Genomic DNA, 21,023 nt, shown 5'->3' with positions numbered 1-21,023 from the left:
TAGACTGAGCAGCTCATCATGACAAGCCCTATTCACCACCTCAGAGATTCTATTTTCCTAGCTTCCACTCTTAAATCTGAGCGGATAGGCAAAAATTACAATACTCTGAGGAAAGTCTCTAATATGATATATGCAGGCAAAACAAACAGAAACACATCAGCCTGGAGGAAACAGACAGCAGGGAGAACTTTTAAAGTGATCACTGACAGTCCTGGCTGGTGTGGCTCAGCTGGTTGAAGCATCATCCTGTGTACTGTGGGAACAGCTGGCACATATCATGTAAGATATTTTGACATTATAAAAGGTGCTATCAAATAATATCCAGGTAGGTTGAGAGACATTACTAGGTTGCTAAAACACTCCCAATGCATGCTGGAGCATATACACAATACATTTGACCGGGTGCATCAACATATCCTGTCACATCTTTAAACTGTAGCAAACAATTCCTTTGACAAAGACACAGATGCTTCTTGGGAATTCTGTGAAGACACCAATGCCTGGACTCCTCTGGTTTTATACGTTTAGAAGGGATAGCTAATAAACTGTTCCTTCAGCAACCTCTCACCCCTTCAAAAAGACTGAAAACAACAACATACACCAGATTTAAGAAAAGTGTCAGCTAGTTTTCCCCAAAATCAAAGTTGTAAACCTGACTTTTCAGGCAATAGGCTGAAAAGTTTAGGGTAGGTTGGCTGCTCTTGGAATTCAGACTTTAAAAAGTGAAACTAAACATAAAAATTAGATGAAAAATATGTGCTTGAGGTCAGCTCCCTTGGCTACCAGACACTTCCACTGCTCTCCTGAAATAAACCTACCAATGCTTGCTTCTCCATCTAATTATATGAACATCCACAACAAAAATAGTTTTAATTGGCAGTTTTAATATGCAGATCCAAGCGTATTTCTGAACATATTGTTCACTAATGAAATATTCCAACCACATACAAAGGACTCCAAAAAATCTGTTTTTATTTTCCTGTAAATTACTGTAGTTTGAAATCTACTATCCTACTTTAAAGTGTGTTTTGCTGCTGTTCTTTATATAATCACTGAAAAACATTGCTTCAATAGCAAAATATAAAACAAAGGATTTTCAAGTTATATCCTTGTCACTTATTTCAGCATTTTACTTATTTTTCACAATTTTTTAAATAAGTGCATGTAAAACTATTTTGATATTCAATGGCTGTAACTGTAAGACATAGCACTTAAACCCTAGCAGCTCAAGTGCATAGATGGGGAAAAGGTCTCAAAACTAGAAAATAAAATGTGCCCACATACTTCTACCTCTATAAAAGAAAATTATTCTGGGTTATACAACAAAAGTCAACCTTCCACCAGAGATCTTGGGAATCTTGAATTTTTTTTCCTGCAGGAGGATTTATTATTTTCCACTGAGTGTCCATTCATGCGTTTTCTTCTTGTTTCTATTCATAGCACCAGATCCTGACTAGCATGCACAACCTCAAAAGAAAAGAAAGACTAAATACAAACTGTGTAAAATGAAATAAAATAAAGCAAAATAAAAAGGCACATGTTAAGACTGGTTACCTCAGGGTGCTGCCATAATGTCTAACACGTGCCCTGGCGCTCATGGAACTCACCTTGTATGCGACACTATTGGATGAATCCACGATGATAAACAGGGGCTTCCTCGTGAAGGGGTAGAGATCTCCAGGATGGAGGCTGGGAAAACAATAATAATGGTAAATAACTGAGTAACTATACCGCCAAGTCTTAGAATTTTTCTTCTTCAGTTTGGTCTGCTCACGTCTCCTTTTCATTGTAGCACGAGAGAAAAACAAAGATTAATTAAGCAAAAGACAAAAAAATCTCTGTATTAAGTTTTGTTTAGAAAAAAATTCAGAGGTAATTTTTTCACAAGAATATCTAAACATACAACGTGAAAATCTCAGAAGTCAGCATTTAGGTAACTTTAGTATTTAAAAGCCCATTTAAAAACATATTTTTAAGACAAACATGTAAAACACAACCAGATTTGTATTTAAATGAGTTTTTCAAAACCTATACCTATTTTCAAGCTATATCTTAATATTTCAGAAAATAATAGGGGCTTCCCTTTACTATTCTTTATGTTTTCTCTGGATATTGCATCAGAATCAGTTGGGTGCTTCTTAAACATCTAGATTCACTGGCCCATAAAAGATCTACTAGACCCAAAGGCTAAAAGTCCAGTAACAAGAATTTGAGAGCCACTGCCTACGAAGATCACAATCTTGGTGTGTATGCTCTTTCTAGCTTAGTGGACAATGTGTGTGTGTGGGTGCGTGTGTGCGTGTGTGTGTGTGTGAACAGTGCCTGACATATAACTGATACTCAATGAAAAATTTAAAATATATATGTATCAGCCCAAAATTCTAATTTCCTAGGATAGTCAAGATGGAAGTATTGCTAGAATCCAAATAAGTGTTATTAATAGTAGCCTAAGAGAACATTTCTAGTACCAGAAAAGTCTCCATTTCACTTAATATTTCATAGGAGAGAACTACAATTTTTATGATAGGGAGACACTAGAATACATACCAGTGCATTTCTTTGTGGGATTGATTGCGTTTGTGCATGGCATCTCCATTTATAATATCCCGGTTACTATTAGTAAGAACCCCTCCAAAATCATAAGGACCTATGAAAACAAAGGGAAGAATCCTAGACTTCAATCAGAGAGTAACATGATTCTGATGTTCAAAGGTATTATGTGAATCTCTCCCAGATATAAGTGGAAAATAATTACAAAACATTTTAATTATTTTAAAATTTAACATTCTCCTTTAATACAGTATTTAAATGATTTCAGCATGTTGCCTAGTTCAACATTTAAAAAAATCATTTAATTACTCATCAGTTCTTCAAACAATATAATGAGAAACAAAACAAGAATCCATGGCACCCCATTATTCCGGGCAATAAAAGTGATGCAGATCTGAAATGCTCAAAATGATCTTTTCATTTCAAGCAAAATTAAAACCTCAGGTTTAACAAAACTATCTATGTGAAAAATTGCAGACTGATGTCCTAATAATTTCTTAAATAAAAGTGTAAGGCCTGGCCGGCTTGGCTCAGTGGATAGAGCGTCAGCCTGTGGACTGATGGGTCCCAGGTTCGATTCCGGCCAAGGGCACATGCCTGGGTTGCAGGTTCGATCCCCAGTAAGGGGTGTGCAGGAGGCAGCTGATCAATGATTCTCTCTCATCATTGATGTTTCTATCTCTCTCTCCTTCTCCCTTCCTCTCTGAAATCAATAAAGAAATATATATTTTTTAAAAAAGTGTAAGTAAGCCATTAATTGTAGAATTTAGAAAAAAATGTGGAATACAACTTGAAAATTCTCATTGAAAAAAATCTTTATTTTTAAGAAAATAATTAACAAGTTTCAGTGTGTGAAAAAATCCATTATCACTATTACACCAACCACTGTAGTTCCAGTTTTGAAGTTAGCCTTTGCCCACTGGTTATATCAGTTAGTTAAACTCCTGTCTAAATGGCACAGCAACCGAGGGGTGTTAGGAATAATTTCTCTCAAAGGATTACTCAATTAGTGCCTACTGCAGTACTAATGTACTTTGAAAAAAGTAAAATGGGGTCAATATATTAAGCAGGGGCCCAGAAAATCTGATTCAACAGTAGAAAAATAGAAATAATTATTTATAAATAAAATAAATTTTACTACAAGAAATTAGTTTATGACTTCACACCACATTTAATGCTGTTATATTTTATCCCTTAAAAAAGCACTGCAATGAAAAGGCTTTGAGGTTTATTTTGTTTTGTTTTCATTTTACCACATTAAGAGGATCTGTAGGTCATGCAAGGAAGATGGCAGGGACATGCATTGTATAAAGGAATGCAAATTTCAACAAACATGAGGAGGAAAATGTTAAGGATGTTAAGGAAAAAAATTTTTTTTTGTCCAGACAGAGATTTAAATGCCTCATTTACATCCCAGTTACTCACCTATTCTGACCAATTTCATATATTCTGGACTCATTTATTCTGGACAGTTTTAAGTTTTTATTCTGAAACAGCATCCCAATATTCTATAGGTTGAATCCATAAAAACCAAATAAAGAAAGGACAGAAAACAAAATCATGACAAGGACTTGAACTTTCACAGTTACAAAAGTGTACTGATTTCTACAAAGACTTTCAGCCACATGAAGCCGCTGACCAGATTCCCTAAAGCACCGAAGGCTCAGAAAATTTTAATGATGTGAAGTAGATCATTAGGCTTCGTTATTTCATATGTATGTGTGCTTCTGGCAAATCTGATAGTGAGGCACACACAATTAGTATGTGAATTTGCTGATGATTTGTGGAGTTCAATGTATAATATTTCAGCAAATAAAATAGACTGAGGTATGTATAACATTGCCAATTCAACAAATAGACCAGGTTTCCAATTTAGAAGCCTCTCTAGAAAGCTGTAGATGGTCTGTGGGCTACAGGCCATCGTCTTGTAGAAAATAAAGAGAATTCAAGCCCGGCTCACACAGGAGCATTCCTTTATTGTACCTTCACTATCAGAACGACCTGTTGGGAAAACGCCAGTGGCTGACAGGTAAATCAGAAGCACGCTATTGGCAGGCAGCTCCTGAAATTTAAAAAATCACATATACAAAACAACAAACAGGGAAAACAACAGTTTCATTTAAAGCTCATGACACTTTAAAGGTATGGGGAAAACAAACACCTAATCTACTCTCTTCTCCAAAAGAAGAGCCACTCTTGCTGGTTCCAACTCCTGTCTACCCAGTCAAGATTCATTATAATCTACAATCTACAATGACTGCCAAACGTTTTTAAGACATTCTCTGCTTTAAAACGCCCATAATTTAGAAAATGTCCTCTGGAAAACTTGAAATGGAGAACTAAATATCCTGACTATAGAGACGTCTAAAAGACAAACTCCCTTGCCAAAACCGGTTTGGCTCAGTGGATAGAGCGTCGGCCTGGCGACTGAAAGGTCCCAGGTTCGATTCCGGTCAAGGGCATGTACCTGGGTTGCGGGCACATCCCCAGTAGGAGATGTGCAGGAGGCAGCTGATCGATGTTTCTCTCTCATCGATGTTTCTAACTCTCTATCCCTCTCCCTTCCTCTCTGTAAAAAATCAATAAAATATATTTAAAAAAAATAAAAATAAAAGACAAACTCCCATCTATGGCTTTCACTATTAAACTTTGGAAGGAATTCCCTACTCCTCATAGCTCTTTCAATGACCAAAATATTTCTGAGCAGGTCTGAGCAACCTGCTCCGGATTTTTAAGTTCTGCACTGACTCTTATACCTACAGTAGTTTAGTAATAAAAACCTGGAGAAAGGAAAGTAATTAAGCAATAGTCTCATTAATTAATGGCAATAAGCATTCAGAGCCTGTAAGCAATTTCCATTCTGAAAATATCTATGATTAGGATATTCTAAGCAGCAGTTCTCAACCTATAGGTCGTGAACAATGAAAATACATCCTGCATATCAGATATTTACATTACGATTCATAACAGTAGCAAAATTACAGTTATGAATTAGCAACAAAAATAATTTTATGGTTGGGGGTTACCACAACATGAGGAACTGTATTAAAGGGTCGCGGCATTAGGAAGGTTGAGAACCACTAAAGGCAGTTTCAATTTCATACTTTACTTAAATTCTTGACTCAGATATTCAAAGAGAAGAGTGACTCTCAGATTCCATTCAGGGCACACTATTCCCATATAGTAAAAATACTGGGTCAAATATACCTTAAAAGATGCTGCTAAGAATGTGTACAGTTGGCTGAAGGTGGGTTTGTAGAGCAGGTACTTGTGGGGATTTTCTCGCCTGGTAGGCTTGTCAGCTGATTCCTGTATTTACACACAGAAAATAATATCCATACAAGCTGTATTTGACAGATGAATTATCAATGCCTATTTTTACTATCCTCTTCATCAAATATATTTTTGTTACTATTATTATGCTTATCTATATTTCCTATTCTTCATCAAGAGAGCTCTTTTTTTTCCTGATGCACCTCCTCCCATAATCTGGAAAATACAAAACGACATCTACCACCACAGACCTACACATAGTCATATATGAGACCCAGGGACCTTTATTCATGGGACTTCAAAGTAAAGCCTGCCCTTCATGCAAGTTGCAAATTTCTTCTGGTTCCATAATATTTCATATTAACTAGTATGTCTTTTCCTATGTCTTCTGTGCATATTAACTTTCTACCAAAGGCGGCAATAGAACTTAGCAAGTATTTCGTGAATCCATCTGGCACCTCCTAGATGAGGTCAAGGTTCTCTGAGCTCCAGGAGTGGGGGTGGGAGGTGGGGTAGTAAAGGCTAAAAAGAGGAGATAGAGAAAGAACTTGGTGGTGCCAGAGTCTGAAGAGCCAACTTGGAAAGTCATCTCAGACAGGAGCAGAGCCAGCATTTGAGGACTGCCCGGTCTCTGCTCCTGCCAGTATTGCCCTTTCACCAGCTTGGCATGTGCTGACAAGAGAGCTCTTCTAAAAACATTTATTGACTGATTGATTTGAGAGAGAGAGAAACATCGACCCATTGCTTCACCTATCCATTGGTTGACTCTTGCATGTGCTCTGACTGGGATCAAGCCTGTAACCCTGGTGCATCAGGACAATATTCCAACCAACTGAGCCACCCCGCCAGGGCAAGGGAGCTCTTTATTCACACTCAAAGCATTTGTTGGATAATAGCATTCCATGCAGAGCAGAAGCAGTAAGAGTGTTACCAAAATTGCAAAAGTAGGGAGAAGGTACCTGCATTCCTGACTTATTCATCTGGGAAGCTAAATTCATTGGCTCCCTTTCCAGGGCTTGTAACATCCGGAACATGTCAACAGTTAGTTCACTGAACTTAACCTGCAAGGAACACAAACCTGACCATTGATGCAGAACGCAGACCTTGAAGTCTTTAATCATATTATTAATCTTGACATTCATGTGTACTTAATGACACTAGGTATTTTCTTTTCCAGGATTTTATTATCAAAAATTTCAAAAGATAGAAGACTGAAAGAATTATACAGTAACACCAATATGCTTATCAACTAGATGCTACAACATTAACATTTTTCTATATTTGCTTTATCACATACTCTCCATCTATCTATATACCTATCAATCCATCAATTTCCTCAAGTACTTTTAGAAACAAATAAAAGTAGTCATGTAAACAGAGACCTATTTTAGATCCTATAAAACTTGCTAATTTTTGGCAAAACAGTGAGGCTGAAATATGGCAGTGGCCCATATTTTATAACCTCTTCATTACATTTTGGTACTTTATAATGTTTAAGACGCACACTTTTTTCTACTTTGAAAAGACAACATTGTATTTAAATTAAAACATTTTAATTTAGAAATCTGTGAATTAATGGCTATAAAAACCAAAGTTGGAAAAGTACTAGAAAAAGTTAACAATAACAAAAATGATAGGTGTAAGGAAGTATCCAAAATGAAAATGTATAAGTAATGCACATAGAAAAATATCCTCACTGGTGACTTTTCCAATATTCCATATTTCCAGTAAATTACATTTCCAGTACATTAAATTAATTATGCAACTATTCTGTCATGAAAAAATATTTGAAATTTGCTTTTGAAAAATGTACCTAAAAATAACCCCTCCTCTGACCAGCTGATGTCGCTCAGTGGATTGAGCATCATCCCATGGACCACGAGGTCCCGGGTTTGATTCCTGGTCAGGGCACATGCCCAGGTTGTGGGCTCAATCCCCAGTATGGGGTGGGCAGGAGGCAACCGATCGATGTGTTTTTCTCATTGATGTTTCTCTCTCTCTCCCTTTCTCTTTCTCTCCATCTAAAAATCAATAAAAACATATTTTAAAAAAACAACAACACTCCTCTCTTTTTGCCTGATTACAATATATACAGATTTGGAAAGTTGTGAAGAAGAAAATAAAAATCAGCTATAATTCTGCTATTCAGAGGTAGAGGTAAACCTTTAATGATATTGGTGAATTTCTCCTTGGTCTTTTCCCTATGCATATATGTATATAGACGTTTTAACACACGGGTTAATTTTGTTTACATACTAGCTCCATAACAAACTTCTTTTCCCTTACCATATTATGAGTATCTTCCTTTGTGATTAAAAATTCTTTCTAAACCACTTAAATGTCTGTAACATAGTCCATAAATGGACACAGCGTAATTTATTTAACCATTTCCTCACAAATGGATGTTAGGATATTTACAACAGGGTTATTAATAATAACCCTGTAATAATAAAAAGCACTATTTTTCAAAGTGGGTTTTCGGCATACTTCCCTCACAGTTCTTTACCTGGTTATTACAATTACCAATGATGAGCGCGTCAGCCAGAGACAGCTGTCCCACAATCATGCCCTGCTCCAGCAGGGGGGCTCCTGTTTCAGCAAGGCGGTTAGATGTGATAACAATGGTATTATCGTCATTCAACACCATGACGGGGTCTGCCTGGAGAGAGGAGCCAAGACAAAACGTCAGTCTAGTAAGTTATTCCTTTTTGATATATACACACAGTAAACATGTACACCCCATAGGAATTTACTTATCCGTAACCATGACAACCTTTCTTGTCAAAAACTGACCTCGATAAAAGCTGCGACTTCCTGAAGCACCAGGTTCCACTCCACTTGATCTTCAGTATTAAAGCGGTGAGTGTAATCTTCAATTTCATCGGACAACTCCTGATTTTAACATATCACAAAGAAAATGGGTATAGAAAAAAAAAAGACAGCTATGAGGTACCATATTCCTGAGAGAAATTGACATAGTTAAGAAGTTTATTATCAATATACAGTCTCAATTTTAACCAAAAACAAAGAATAAAAACTACATGGATTTATCTCAAAATCAAAAACTCCAGAATGACACACATCAGTAAGATCTTCAGAGATCCTGAGAGACCCATACTGAGTAGGTATGACTTTATTTTAAAATTTATTTTATTTTTAATGTTTTTATTTATTTCAAAGAGGAAGGGAGAGGGAGAGAGAGAGACAGAAACATCAATGATGAGAATCATTGATCAGCTGCCTCCTGTTCGCCCCTCACTGGGGATTGAGCCCACACCCAGGCATGTGCCCTAACTTGTGAACTCCTGGTTCATGGGTCAATGCTCAACCACTGAGCCACATCAGCCAGGCAAGAAATGACTTTATTAATAGAAAACTCTTACACGTAAACCCCCCAATTTTTAACATTAAAAAAATTAATACGATCTAGCTGATTTTCTTTGGATTTGCTAGTATAGCATACTGGTTTTATCTGGAAAGAGTTAATAGTAACTAGGAGTGGAGGAAGACAGAGGAAGACTTGTCAAAACTAGCATGTTATACTTGAGTACCAAAAATTAAGAAGCATGCCTCTGAAACTTCTCTGTGAATGAATACAGAGTGCAGCTGGAATGTATGCAATCATCACAGATAGTAAATGAATCCCGAAAGCCGTTAACGCTTAACTGCCTGAGTTAATGGAGGACAGTGATGCAGAAATACTAAAGGAACGGGAAAAACCAAACTCTTTCCCAACACCTTTGTCAAACATTGTGTGCTTTTTCTTGACCTAACTTTTCAACTATCTTCTTTTAAACAAAATATTTTAACTTTTGTCTGCATTTCCCGACCACCCATGGATGGGTGGTGAAATGTAAAATGTGCTGAAGGGACAAAAGCAAGGAATTAAGATAATGGTCTCTGGTCAGTCTGTATTTGAAATACGAAGAGAGTTGAAAAAAATTTTTTTATCATTGCCCTTGGCAGAAGTTACCACACTTTTAATGCTGTAATGATTTAGACATACCAGAAACTATTTTAACCTCAAATCTATTTTTAAAAAACAAAATTATCCATACACTATTAGATATTCAAATATTTTAAAGTGCATTTACCTTCACCAGTTCCTTTACAACATCCATTTTGTTGAGAAGAAGACAAACTACTATAAATCTTGCGTAGTATCGTAGCTTCTTAACTACCAACTCAGGTCTGTGGTAGATAAATGGAAAATTAGTCATTAGATTAAAAAAGAAAATATGCTGTTTTGACCCTATTCTGCAGTTATAAATATTTCTGCATATAACCTATAGTCTTAGCATTTCTTACTGATTCATTACATAATTCATTCATTCAACAAATATCTATTGAGAACTTAGATGCATCTGGCACTATGCTAAGTGCTGGAAACAGAGTGAAAACACACACACAGAACTACAGACACAGTCCCTTCTCCTCAGTCTTACAGATAGAAAAATATTTAAAATATAGAGACAGATAAATACTTAAAACACAGTGGAATAAGTATAATGACACGAGAAATAAAGGGTGCTATGTGAGCCCACAGGACTGGATCCTGGGTGAGAGTAAACTTCCCAGAGAGAGTAATGTTTGAGTGAAGGCTATATATAAGGAAGAGGAGAAGATAAGAGGCAGAAAAGCACAAGGTGAAAAGCATTCCAGGAAGAACAGTCTTTGTTTGGAGATCTTATCTTTTATATATTAATATCACCAAGCCTGTTTCCTTGTGCTGAGTGCTGACAGGCCATATCTTTTCCTTTCCCTCTGCTTTCCAGTGCCTTTGTCCTTTTATTTTACCACATCTTTTACAGACAGCATATGGCTACGTCTTGCTTTTTCATCCACCGTGGTCATCTCTGCCTCGTACATGCAGTCCTCTGGGTTTGCGTCTCCACCTTGCTTTATTTGTTTTCGGTTTGTCCCTTCTGTGTTTGTGCCCTTTACTGCTCCTCTCTTGCTTTCTTTCCAGTTAATCTAATATATTTTACCGTACTGTCCTCTATTGGCTTCTTACTCATACCTCTGCATTATTGTTCTTTTAGTGCTGCTAGGAGTAGCAATATGCTCAACTTACCAAAGGCTTTTACAATCAATACCGCACCTCTTCACACTTATCCCTTATCAAGTGAACCTGACATTCCCAACGTCCACTTCCTGCTTTCTACATCCTACATTGCACATATAATAACCTTACAACAGTATATTTTTCGTATATGTTTGACATTTTCCATAATAAAACTTAAAAATTTTCTCTTAGACCCAGGGGTTATTTAGAAATGTGTTTACTAATTGACACGGCTCTGCGCACTTGCCAGAGAAACTGTTTTCCTGGTGGCTAAATGTAGTAAAGTGCACAGAGGTTAGGACCTCTGCGTGCTTTATCTTCTCCATATCTAACTCTGACCAGGGCCAGCCTCAGCCATTTGCAACAGTTTGGGTCTGCAGCTCCTAGGACAAGTGATTGCGGGGTGACATCTCCCTTTACTAAACAGGACGGGCCCGTGGAAAGAGACAGTGTTGAGAGTTGTCATGCTTAATGACAACAGTCACCGAGGTAAGGGCTAGAACGTCCGTTCCTCTTGGCTTTGACAGATTGCTGAGGCACTGAGAGAGTGCAGAGAGAACCTGTCCCTTTGAGAAGAGACTTTTGCCTTATAAAGCAACTGTGATATTGTGGAATACTTTCTTGTTTTAATCTACTGGCTGTTGGTTTTAGGAGTTGTCACCAGTCGCTACCTTGACTGGCCCTCCTGCCCTATGTGAACTAAGAAACAAACAACGCACCATCTGAACTGTCCTTCCAGAAAACAAGGTCAAGATTTTGGGTTGTCCGTTGATTCTAATTTAGTGTGTTTAAGGCAAGAGATTTAGTCATCCTGGTTCCAAATTATCCTACCTCCGTTCTTCTGCCCTGCTCTAGGAGGCAGCACAGGGAAACAATTGATGTGTGGTGTCTGCTCTTAGGATGGAAAATGATTTCCACAAATCAAACCGTTGGGTTTTAAGCCAACGGGCCTAAGGCCAATTTTCCTTTTGGCAAATTAGAAAAGTGAATTATACAAGGTATTTTACTATTGCTTAAAATAGTTCTTTGCTGATAAAATATTACATAGCCCTTTTGTATGTTCTTAGAGATACAATTTATCTCACCAAGAATTCAGATAAATTGTACAACATAAATGCAAAAAGGGGGTGAGGGATGTAGGAAATATATCTATACTGAATATACGCAAAGCAAATCGTAAAAAAATCTGAAGGAAAAATAATTGATGGAACTTCTGATAGAGGAAAGAAGTAAGGCAATAACACAGAGACCTCAGCATCTGCATACCTCACTTGTATCAAATCACCTCCCCTGGACGAGTCTGAACAAGACTTGCAAGGGCATGAAGGGGATTTACAAGAGTGGGGCTTTCCAAAAAATGTCGTCGTAGAGCTGGAAAGCTCCTAAGAGCCAAGCACAAAGTGTTCTCTAGAAAGCCATGCCAAAACTATGTTTTCTTTTAAAATATATTTTTATTGATTTCAGAGAGGAAGGGAGAGGGAGAGAGAGATAGAAACATCAATGACGAAAGATAATCATTGACTGGCTGCCTCCTGCATGCCCCACACTGGGGATCGAGCCTGCAACCTGGGCATGTGCCCTTGGCCAGAATCCAACCTGGAACCCTTCAGTCCACAGGCCCACGCTCTATCCATTGAGCCAAACCGGCTAGGGCAAAACTATGTTTTCTTCTAGCACTAAGAGAATATCATCTTTTCACTTGTAACAGCTGTGAGTTTTGTTGCCGGAGGTAGAGAGAACATTCCCATATTCTAGACCTGAACTTTCTCTTCTAACAATTCTTGAAACACTAGCAATGAAGATTCTGCGCCAGGTCCCTGGTTTCTCCCACAGTTCCACACTCCTCTGGAATTAACAGCATCACCATCTACTTGTGACCTAAAGATGTCTATAACCCCCATGAGAAGGTAATTGTCTGAAAGGGAAAGAGCACACCTGTACACCTTCTTCTTTTCTTTTCCCACCCAACCACCAACCACACTGCCAGAGGTCTAAGTGCTCAATAGATTACCGTTGGGAATTTAATGAATTACACCAAGTTTTTTCCTTCTAACAACTGCATGACAGTAGTGGGTTTATAAAATAAAATTCAAACAGCTGAGTGCCTTTTCGTTAGTCCTACATGACAATTGTCAATAGGCTTTTGAATGTATATGAATTAAGAGACCTGACATAATCAGCTAAGCCTCACCCTGGACTTGTTTCTTTTCAATGAAACTTTGTGTGATCCCAATCTCTCATAAAGAAGTAATCCACCCCTCCTTTGTGCTCTGACTCCGCTGGTATTGTGACATCTGTTACAACATCTGTAATATTTATTGCTATTAGGTAACATATCTTTGCATGCTTAAGAAGGCCTGCTACATAGTAAGCATACCATAAAACCCATGAAATGAATAAAAGTTATAAACAAATGTGTGCATTTCTGCATAATTTGCCCACAAACTAAAAATTAAGTGTTTTAAAATATAGTAGGTGCATACCTGTCTTCTTTATTGACTTGAGAATAATATGATCTCTGTCTGATTGCAGAATAGAAGGAGAAAGCCTCATTCAGATAGCTGGTCTCAGATGTGCGTAAGCTATGAGAGAAAAAAAATCTTTAAATTTGACAGTGTCTCAAATTCTTCATTATGATCAATACTTGTTCCATTATTCCTTCATTCCTGTACATGAGGATGGGAATGACTGTCCTAAATTTGAATGAGCAAAGCAATATTCATATCACCCTTAAAATGTGTAAAAATAATAATAATGATAATTTTTTAAAAATGCCTCCCCACTGCTCCCAATCCTTTTAGATGGCAACCCAAAGTACACATTCTTCTCATTCTTCTCAGGGACTCTCCAAACAGCATTTCCCCCCAGGACCAGACCTTTCATGACCTCCCTCAAATCCATACATAGTCACTTATCCTTTGACTAATTTCATTTTTTTTCTCACGGACTTCAGAAATGGATTAATCCATATTAATCTTCAAAGGATGCTGATGAATTAGGTTCTTTGTTTAGAGAACTGGGTGAAAGGAATGAAGGGACTAGTAGTTACAGAATAGTCACGGGATTAAAATACAGCATAGAGAATATAGTCAATAATATTGTAGCAACTATGTATGGTGCCAAGTGGGTACTGGAAATATCAGGGGAACACTCTGTAAAGTATACGATTGTCTAATCACTATGCTGTATACCTAAGACCAATACAATACTGAAGGAAAACTACTTGAAAAATTAAAAAAATAATTAAAATATACAAAACACACCACATGTCTAGTTTTACAAATGACTTCTTAAGAAAATACTCTACCCAAGAGAGTGATTTTAATGGTGGGAATTATGGGTGCCTTGCCAAAAGACAGGAAGAGGAAGGAATTTTTCTGGCCTACTAAATTATAAATGGGCCAAGTCTTTTTATGGCATACCTGGTATTACTTCATGATAATAAGATTTAGAGTCCTAAAAGGAGTTGTCTTCTGTCCCTGACTCATGGGTGGAACTACATATAGGGGTGGACAAAAGTAGGTTTATAGTTGTGAGTACACGGAACACAGATTTTATTCTGGCATTATTATTTATTAATTATTGTATTATTTTCAATAAGTACAACTGTAGACCTACTTTTGCCAGCCCCTGTAGATGCTGCTCTAAGGATATAATCAGAAGTATCATGTAACCTTGTAGACATATCCTACAGGTATGAATTTTAAAATATCCTCCTGAAAACCACTTATTGAAACATACAAGTTTTGATATGTCTCTGCATAGTATCAAGACTCAAGTGAAGCCATTATAAACTATAAATTCATATACCTAAAACCAAGCTCTTCCTCCTTTAAGTTATAGATGAGTCTGACCAAATGAACTGTTTGGAAGGTGAGCCACTGAAGCAAATAATGTTACTTTGATTATGGAAGGTCATTTCACAATGTAGTCTTGACCAATATGATCTGAATTACTAAGGTTTTCATTTGTAACTCCTTAGTTTTCCCTCCAACCAAGTAATATACCATGCATACTTCCTCATGCTGTGTTTAAATCAGGTCAATGCTTGATTTTTCCATATACAATTCACTTACTAATAATGGTAGTATAGCTGCCCAATCTTAGAAGCAATTTCCCCTATTTGCCACCGCTTCAAGCCATACCGATTATCCAAGACTTGTCTGTTTTATATAGGAAATAAGAAAATAGAAATAAGAGACTATAAATTTCAAAAATAACCAAATCTGTAAACTTAATAGGATAAAATGATACCCAGTCCAGCATGAAATTTTAAATTCATGAATTCAGATTTATGAATTTTTCATGAGATTGAAACATAATGATTCAATTACATTCAAAAAGCATTTATTAAATGTCCATTTAATTTGAAACATAAATAGAAACTTCTTTGAGCTATGTTCATGAAAATTAGAAGCAACACCCTCAAATAGTTTTGGCCAATAAACAATACCTATTTAAGAATGAAATCATGAATCAGCCAAGCTATGCTAGGGTAGAATTCATCTGAACCATTTCACATGTAATATTTTCTTTAAAAACCCTAAGAACTTACATTTTAAAATCTTAAATAAACATTAAAAAATCGATTTTTTTTCATTTGGGTCATGAAGATAAAATATATTAAGATGTACCCAGATAAAAAGCAGAAGGTAGTAAAGGTCAAAACTGTGATTAATATAAAATGGAGTTTCACTCTCCTTTAACTATAAAATTCCTTTACCGGTGCTGCTGCTGGAACTTCCAGAGTTTGGTGTAAACATCAAAAGTTCTCCCAAAATAGGATTGCCACTGCTTCTGCCCATATTGTGGCAAATCTCTGTAAGAACAAATACACACATTTTAATTTTAAATACATGCTATTTGGAAACTAAGTCTTGTGATGACAAACTGGATAGTTTTAACAGTGTTTGCATTCAGGCTTTACTTTTTTAAAAATGTTATAATTTTTGGAGAATAGCTCTATAACAAGGTCCAGAGCTCGTTCTTTCCTATTCTCTCCCCTACTTCTGACATATAATTCTTAGTGCGCCATGAGGTATCTACTGCTCTCTTCCCTCTCCTGGGTGATCTTATTTTACTCACTTATACAATGATAACTTCCAAATGTTTATCTCCACCTAAGAATTCAGCCCTTTGAAAACACTGCTTTAGGGGTTCTAGAAGTGAAAGCGCAGGTAGTATTGTTCTCAACTATTCTAACCCTTCCCTATAGGTGAAACGATTGCTCCCTGTCTTTAGGCCTAATTGTTCCTCCCTTAGACAAATACTCTACTATGTAGACACTGGAACTGCCATATAACTTGCTTTGGGCAATGAAATATAATTGTAAATTGTCTGCACCATATCTGAGAAGATTTTTAAAAAATATATATTTTATTGATTTTTTATAGAGAGGAAGGGAGAGGAATAGAGTTAGAAACGTCAATGAGAGAGAAACATCGATCAGCTGCCTCTTGCACACCCCCCACTGGGGATGTGCCCACAACCAAGGTACATGCCCTTGACCAGAATCGAAACCGGGACCTTTCAGTCCGCAGGCCGACGCTCTATTCACTGAGCCAAACCAGGCTATCCGAGAAGATTTAAGAGCTATTCCATGGGTCAGCATTTTCACCTTTCCCTCTGACCAAAGACCAAGAAAGGGCTGCTCCTCTGCCTGGAACAGAGAGCAAGACACATTTCATACAACTCGTGGCTAACATGGGAGCTAGAAATAAACCTCTATTGCAGTAAGGCACTACAATTTTGGAGTAGTTACGGCGGCCTTACTTAGGAAAAGTCAATGGAGAAACTGGAACCAGGAGTGGGTTACTGCCATACCAAAAACATCACATATGTGAGACTGGCATTGGGAATGAGCAACAAGTAACTGTTACTGAAGACTGGAAAAATGATGACATATAACACAGTGGCAGAACTATATTTCTGGCAATAACTTGGAAAGCAGATAATGTGACTAGTGAACTTGTGGATTTATAGGAAAAAGCCAAGAGATGGTATGCTACTAGCCCTGGATGCTCTTAGTTGTACTTAACAAAACACGAGAGATGAACTCAGAAAAGAACCAGCTGCAAACACGGATGGGAAGGCAAAGAGAAAAGCCACACATTCCATAACCGGAAATACTCAACAGTTTCTAATGCAGGAGTATAAAAAAGACAATTTGAGAAATGCTAGTTTAAGACTGTGTCGCATCCTCAGGGCAAAAACGAAAGCCTGTGAATAAACATAGGAGAGTGGCCTCAAATATATTCTTTCAGTGGGACAAAATAGATCAAGGAAAAGAGCCTAAGGAGTTTGCTGTCTTGTGGAATTCTGATAAGCTCAAGGTATTCCTAATAAAGTAAACTAAATCTCGTGAGAGCTATACTGTCAAAGTAATTTGTCTTATAAGGAACAACAATCATTCATTGATTACAGTGTGATACACTTCTTATCCCAGTCTGTGACTTATCTTCTCATTTTTACTGATATGAGTAGTTATCAAACATATCACTCTTAGTCTTTATGTTTAGTGCTTTTAATATCTTTTTAAAGCAATTCATCCATACAATAACACAGTCTTTGTACAGATATAAAGTGTTGGCTTTCAAATTTAACTCTTCGATATAACCAAAAACAAATTATATCTGAATGATTTTTTAAAAAAATATTATTTTGGCCCTAGCTGGTTTGGCTCAGTAAGTAGATAGAGCGTCGGCCTGCGAACTGAAAGGTCCCAGGTTCAATTCCGATCAAGGGTTGTAGGCTCGATCCCCAGTGGGGGACTTGCAGGAGGCAGCCAATCCATGATTCTCTCTCATCATGGATGTTTTCATCTCCCTCCTTCCCTCTCTGAAATCAATAAAATATCTAGCAGTTGCCTGGCTGGTGGCCAGGGTGGTAGGCCACGTGTTTCTCATCATCCAACAGGCTAGCTTGAGTCTGTTCATCTGAGACTGGTTGTAAGGATCCAAAGAGCAGTAAAAAGAGGTAGCCAATCAACGATTCTCTCTCATCATTGATGTTTCCATCTCTCTCTCCCTCTCCCTTCCTCTCTGAAATCAATAAAAATACATTGATTTTTAAAAGAAAAAAAGGTACTATACAACATATAAAACAAGAAGTAAAAAATATCCTATTGCTTCTCCTCTCAATTCTAGCTCCCATTACAAATGTATTTTATATGTACATTTAATATATATATATGAGTTTTTCTATTATTTTAAATAAATGGGATCCAACTATAAAGTTTTATAACATGCCTTTTTTATAATATAACATGCCTTTTTTATTTACTAATATGTAATGTTTCTTTAATGAATACAGAATTATATCAACATTTACTATGTACAGTGTAGTATATAATGAACCGCTTTAACTAATCCCTCCTGATGGACATTTATATTGCTTCCAGCTTCTCCCTGTTATAAAGATGCAATAAACATCTTCATACTTAACAAACTTGAATAGTTATGTGATACTAGAGGCCCGGTGCACAAAATTCATGCACGGGTAGGGTCCCTAGGCCTGGCCAGCAATCAGGGCCAATCTGTGGGGCGACCAGCGGGGCAATCAGGGGGTCCCCGCTGGCACTTGCCTTGGCCGGCCTGGCTTCACCCGCTCGCTGGCCCCGCCCCCTGCCACTGCCACCAGTCGCCTCCCTCTGCAGGGCGATTGGTGGGGTAGTCAGGGGGCCCCTGCTGGCACCCATCTTGGCTGGCCTGGCTCCTGCGTTGAGCGTCTGCCCCCTGGTAGTCAGTGCGACCAGTCATTCCGCTGGTCATTCCTCCGTTCGGTCGATTTGCATATTAGGCTTTTATTATATAAGATGAGTAAAAGGTAATTTCTATAGGTGGAATTGATGAGTTAACAGAAGATTCCCATTTCTGTACCGGATGTTTAAAAAAATGAGTAAAAAAGCAAAAGGTTTTCCCAAAATTTCAGGCACACAAGGAGAATAAGCTAGTAATTACATTTCTTAATCCATTTCCATTATCCTTATGATAAGTAAAAACTCATTTCAGATTACAGAAATCGGTTAACGATAGATACTAGTTTCCACCTTTATTGCAAGCTTTCCTCTTTTTCCTGTCTCCAGGGATCTCTAGTAAGAAGCTGCATTAGGAAGAGCTAATCAGATATTTAAAAATGGAAGTTGCTGCTAGAATCTTTAAGACTCTTATCAACTAGCTGCTGCCAGGAAGACTGTACTATTATATAAAAGCATTAGGCAACCACATCACCTTCATGAGACCTGACAACCCCTGGGTGCTTTAAAGGTATCGTGTCAAGTCTTTAGGCAAATTTTCTAGTTAAGCATTTGCCTGCAAGTTCCTTTAAGTTTCTAAAACTGACAAATTTAATAAACCTCAGTTATATCTTATTAAGAGAGAAAACAGAATCAGAACTCAGTGTTTTTTTCAGACTACAGAACTTCAGATAGTTAATGACTGAGTTTTATGGGAAGGGAATTTTGTATGAGAGCTAAAAGCACATAAAAAATGATCTAAAAGCTAGAACAAAGTTCCTGACAGTAAGTCATAATATACAAATATTTTATGATTTATTGGCTAAATTCTATACTATTTTCCTCAATAGAATTTAGAACATCTACCACTCCAGTCTGAAGACTTGCTATAAAGGTAGCAATTTCTTTTTTGAAATAGGGTTTAAATTTTTTTTTTAACTTCCTAAAAGGATAAGTCCTATGATCACCCTTTTTCTAATGAGACATATCATGAAAGCTAATATAGAAAACCACTGTAATATGATTAGAGTCTAAATTAAGGTATTTTATGAAGAGTTTTAGACAAATTCCTCTACTATTCCGAGAATGACTCTGGTTTTAAACTCTGAATATATCATTTGGTCTTTATTACTGTCAGTAGAGATGGGAAATTAATGGTCCATAGAATTGAATGAAATGCAGCTCTGTGAATTACTCTGTAAGCTAAATGACCTTATATTTCACATCTTGCCAAGGCACCTGTGTCATAAATTGGCTGCTCTTATTCTCTTCCCAAGGCTTCAGAGGAAATTGAAAGTATGACAATGATGTCCTTTTTTAAAAATTCTCAACTCTCAACAAAAGTTGGGAAATTATGGCAGGAAGAAGTGTAGTACAGGTGATTAAACCTGACTCTCAGAGATTTTTAAATGTAATGTTGAGATGTCAAAACTTAGGAACTTTCTCCCAAGTTTTTACAATTCATCCCTCTTTACTAAATTGAACCAGCCAAAATCATTGATGCCTACCCAGTACCTCAAAATATGTGTGTGCCTGGAGACGGGCTGTAAAGAGGTAAGTTAGCATGAGGCCTTTAGGGTGGGCCCTAATACAATAGACTCGTGTTCTTATAAGAAGGAGATTCGGACGCACAGAGGGACACCAGGGGTGCCCATGCAAAGCAGGACTGCCACATGAGAACACAACAAGAAAATGGCCATCTACCAGCCGAGGAGAGAGGCCTCAGCAAGAACCAACCCTGCTGACATCTTGATCTTGAACTTCTAGCCTCCAGAACAGAGACAATACATTTCTGTTGTTTAAGCCACTCAGTTTGTGGTATTTTGTTATGACAGCCAAGTGATAAGGTAACCCTCAAATCCCAAAGTACAGGTGGGTGGGGACAAAGCAGCAACAGCCAAGACCTGCAGGCTATCGGCATCTGCACAGGAAGAGACAGGAGAAACAAATGGGACATCTGATGGACCTGGGAAGAAGAGAACCCCAAAGTAGCCGATCTGAATCCACTGCACAGCACACTGGACCATTCTGAGAACAGAAGCTGAAAGTGGGAGTGACTTCGCCTGAGCCAATAGCCACATGTGGCTACAGAGTGCTTGAAATGTGGCTAATCTGAACTGAAATGTATGTAAGTATAAAACACTCGGTGTACTTCAAAGACTTAGTATGGAAATAAAAGAATGTAAAAGATCTCAATTTTCCTATATTGATTACATATTGAAATAAAATATTTTTGACATAATGGATCAAATAAAATATATTAAAATTAATTTTACTTTTTTCTTTTTACATTTAAAAAATCTGGCTGCTAGAAAAATTTAAGTCCCATTTGTGGCTCACATTAAAATTTTATTAGTCAATGCTTCTTCTCTAGATCACTCTGATGGCAGTCTGCCTCAAAGT

At 37.3% G+C, this 21,023-nt stretch overlaps 1 protein-coding gene across 2 annotated transcripts in view; it reads right to left on the bottom strand.

The window, feature by feature from the left end:
• The window catches only part of SCAI (suppressor of cancer cell invasion), an 80,916-nt gene that overhangs the window by 22,968 nt on the left and 36,925 nt on the right, over positions 1–21,023 (bottom strand). For both annotated transcript variants that reach the window (XM_070430701.1, XM_070430702.1), the window contains 11 exons: positions 15,612–15,707; positions 14,965–15,051; positions 13,372–13,470; positions 9,918–10,014; positions 8,617–8,715; positions 8,330–8,482; positions 6,783–6,884; positions 5,758–5,859; positions 4,534–4,612; positions 2,548–2,647; positions 1,608–1,689 (listed from right to left, as the gene is read on the bottom strand). In XM_070430701.1, coding sequence (XP_070286802.1) covers positions 1,608–1,689; positions 2,548–2,647; positions 4,534–4,612; positions 5,758–5,859; positions 6,783–6,884; positions 8,330–8,482; positions 8,617–8,715; positions 9,918–10,014; positions 13,372–13,470; positions 14,965–15,051; positions 15,612–15,707 — 1,096 coding nt within the window. The remainder of the gene's footprint in view (positions 1–1,607; positions 1,690–2,547; positions 2,648–4,533; positions 4,613–5,757; positions 5,860–6,782; positions 6,885–8,329; positions 8,483–8,616; positions 8,716–9,917; positions 10,015–13,371; positions 13,471–14,964; positions 15,052–15,611; positions 15,708–21,023) is intronic.

The sequence above is a fragment of the Myotis yumanensis genome, unplaced genomic scaffold (genome assembly GCF_028538775.1).
Source record: "Myotis yumanensis isolate MYYU_CA2020_CCGP unplaced genomic scaffold, mMyoYum1.0.hap1 SCAF_12, whole genome shotgun sequence".
Classification (NCBI taxonomy): Eukaryota; Metazoa; Chordata; class Mammalia; order Chiroptera; family Vespertilionidae; genus Myotis; species Myotis yumanensis.
Note: the sequence above shows the minus strand (reverse complement) of the source record. Positions and strands in the feature narration are given on the sequence as shown.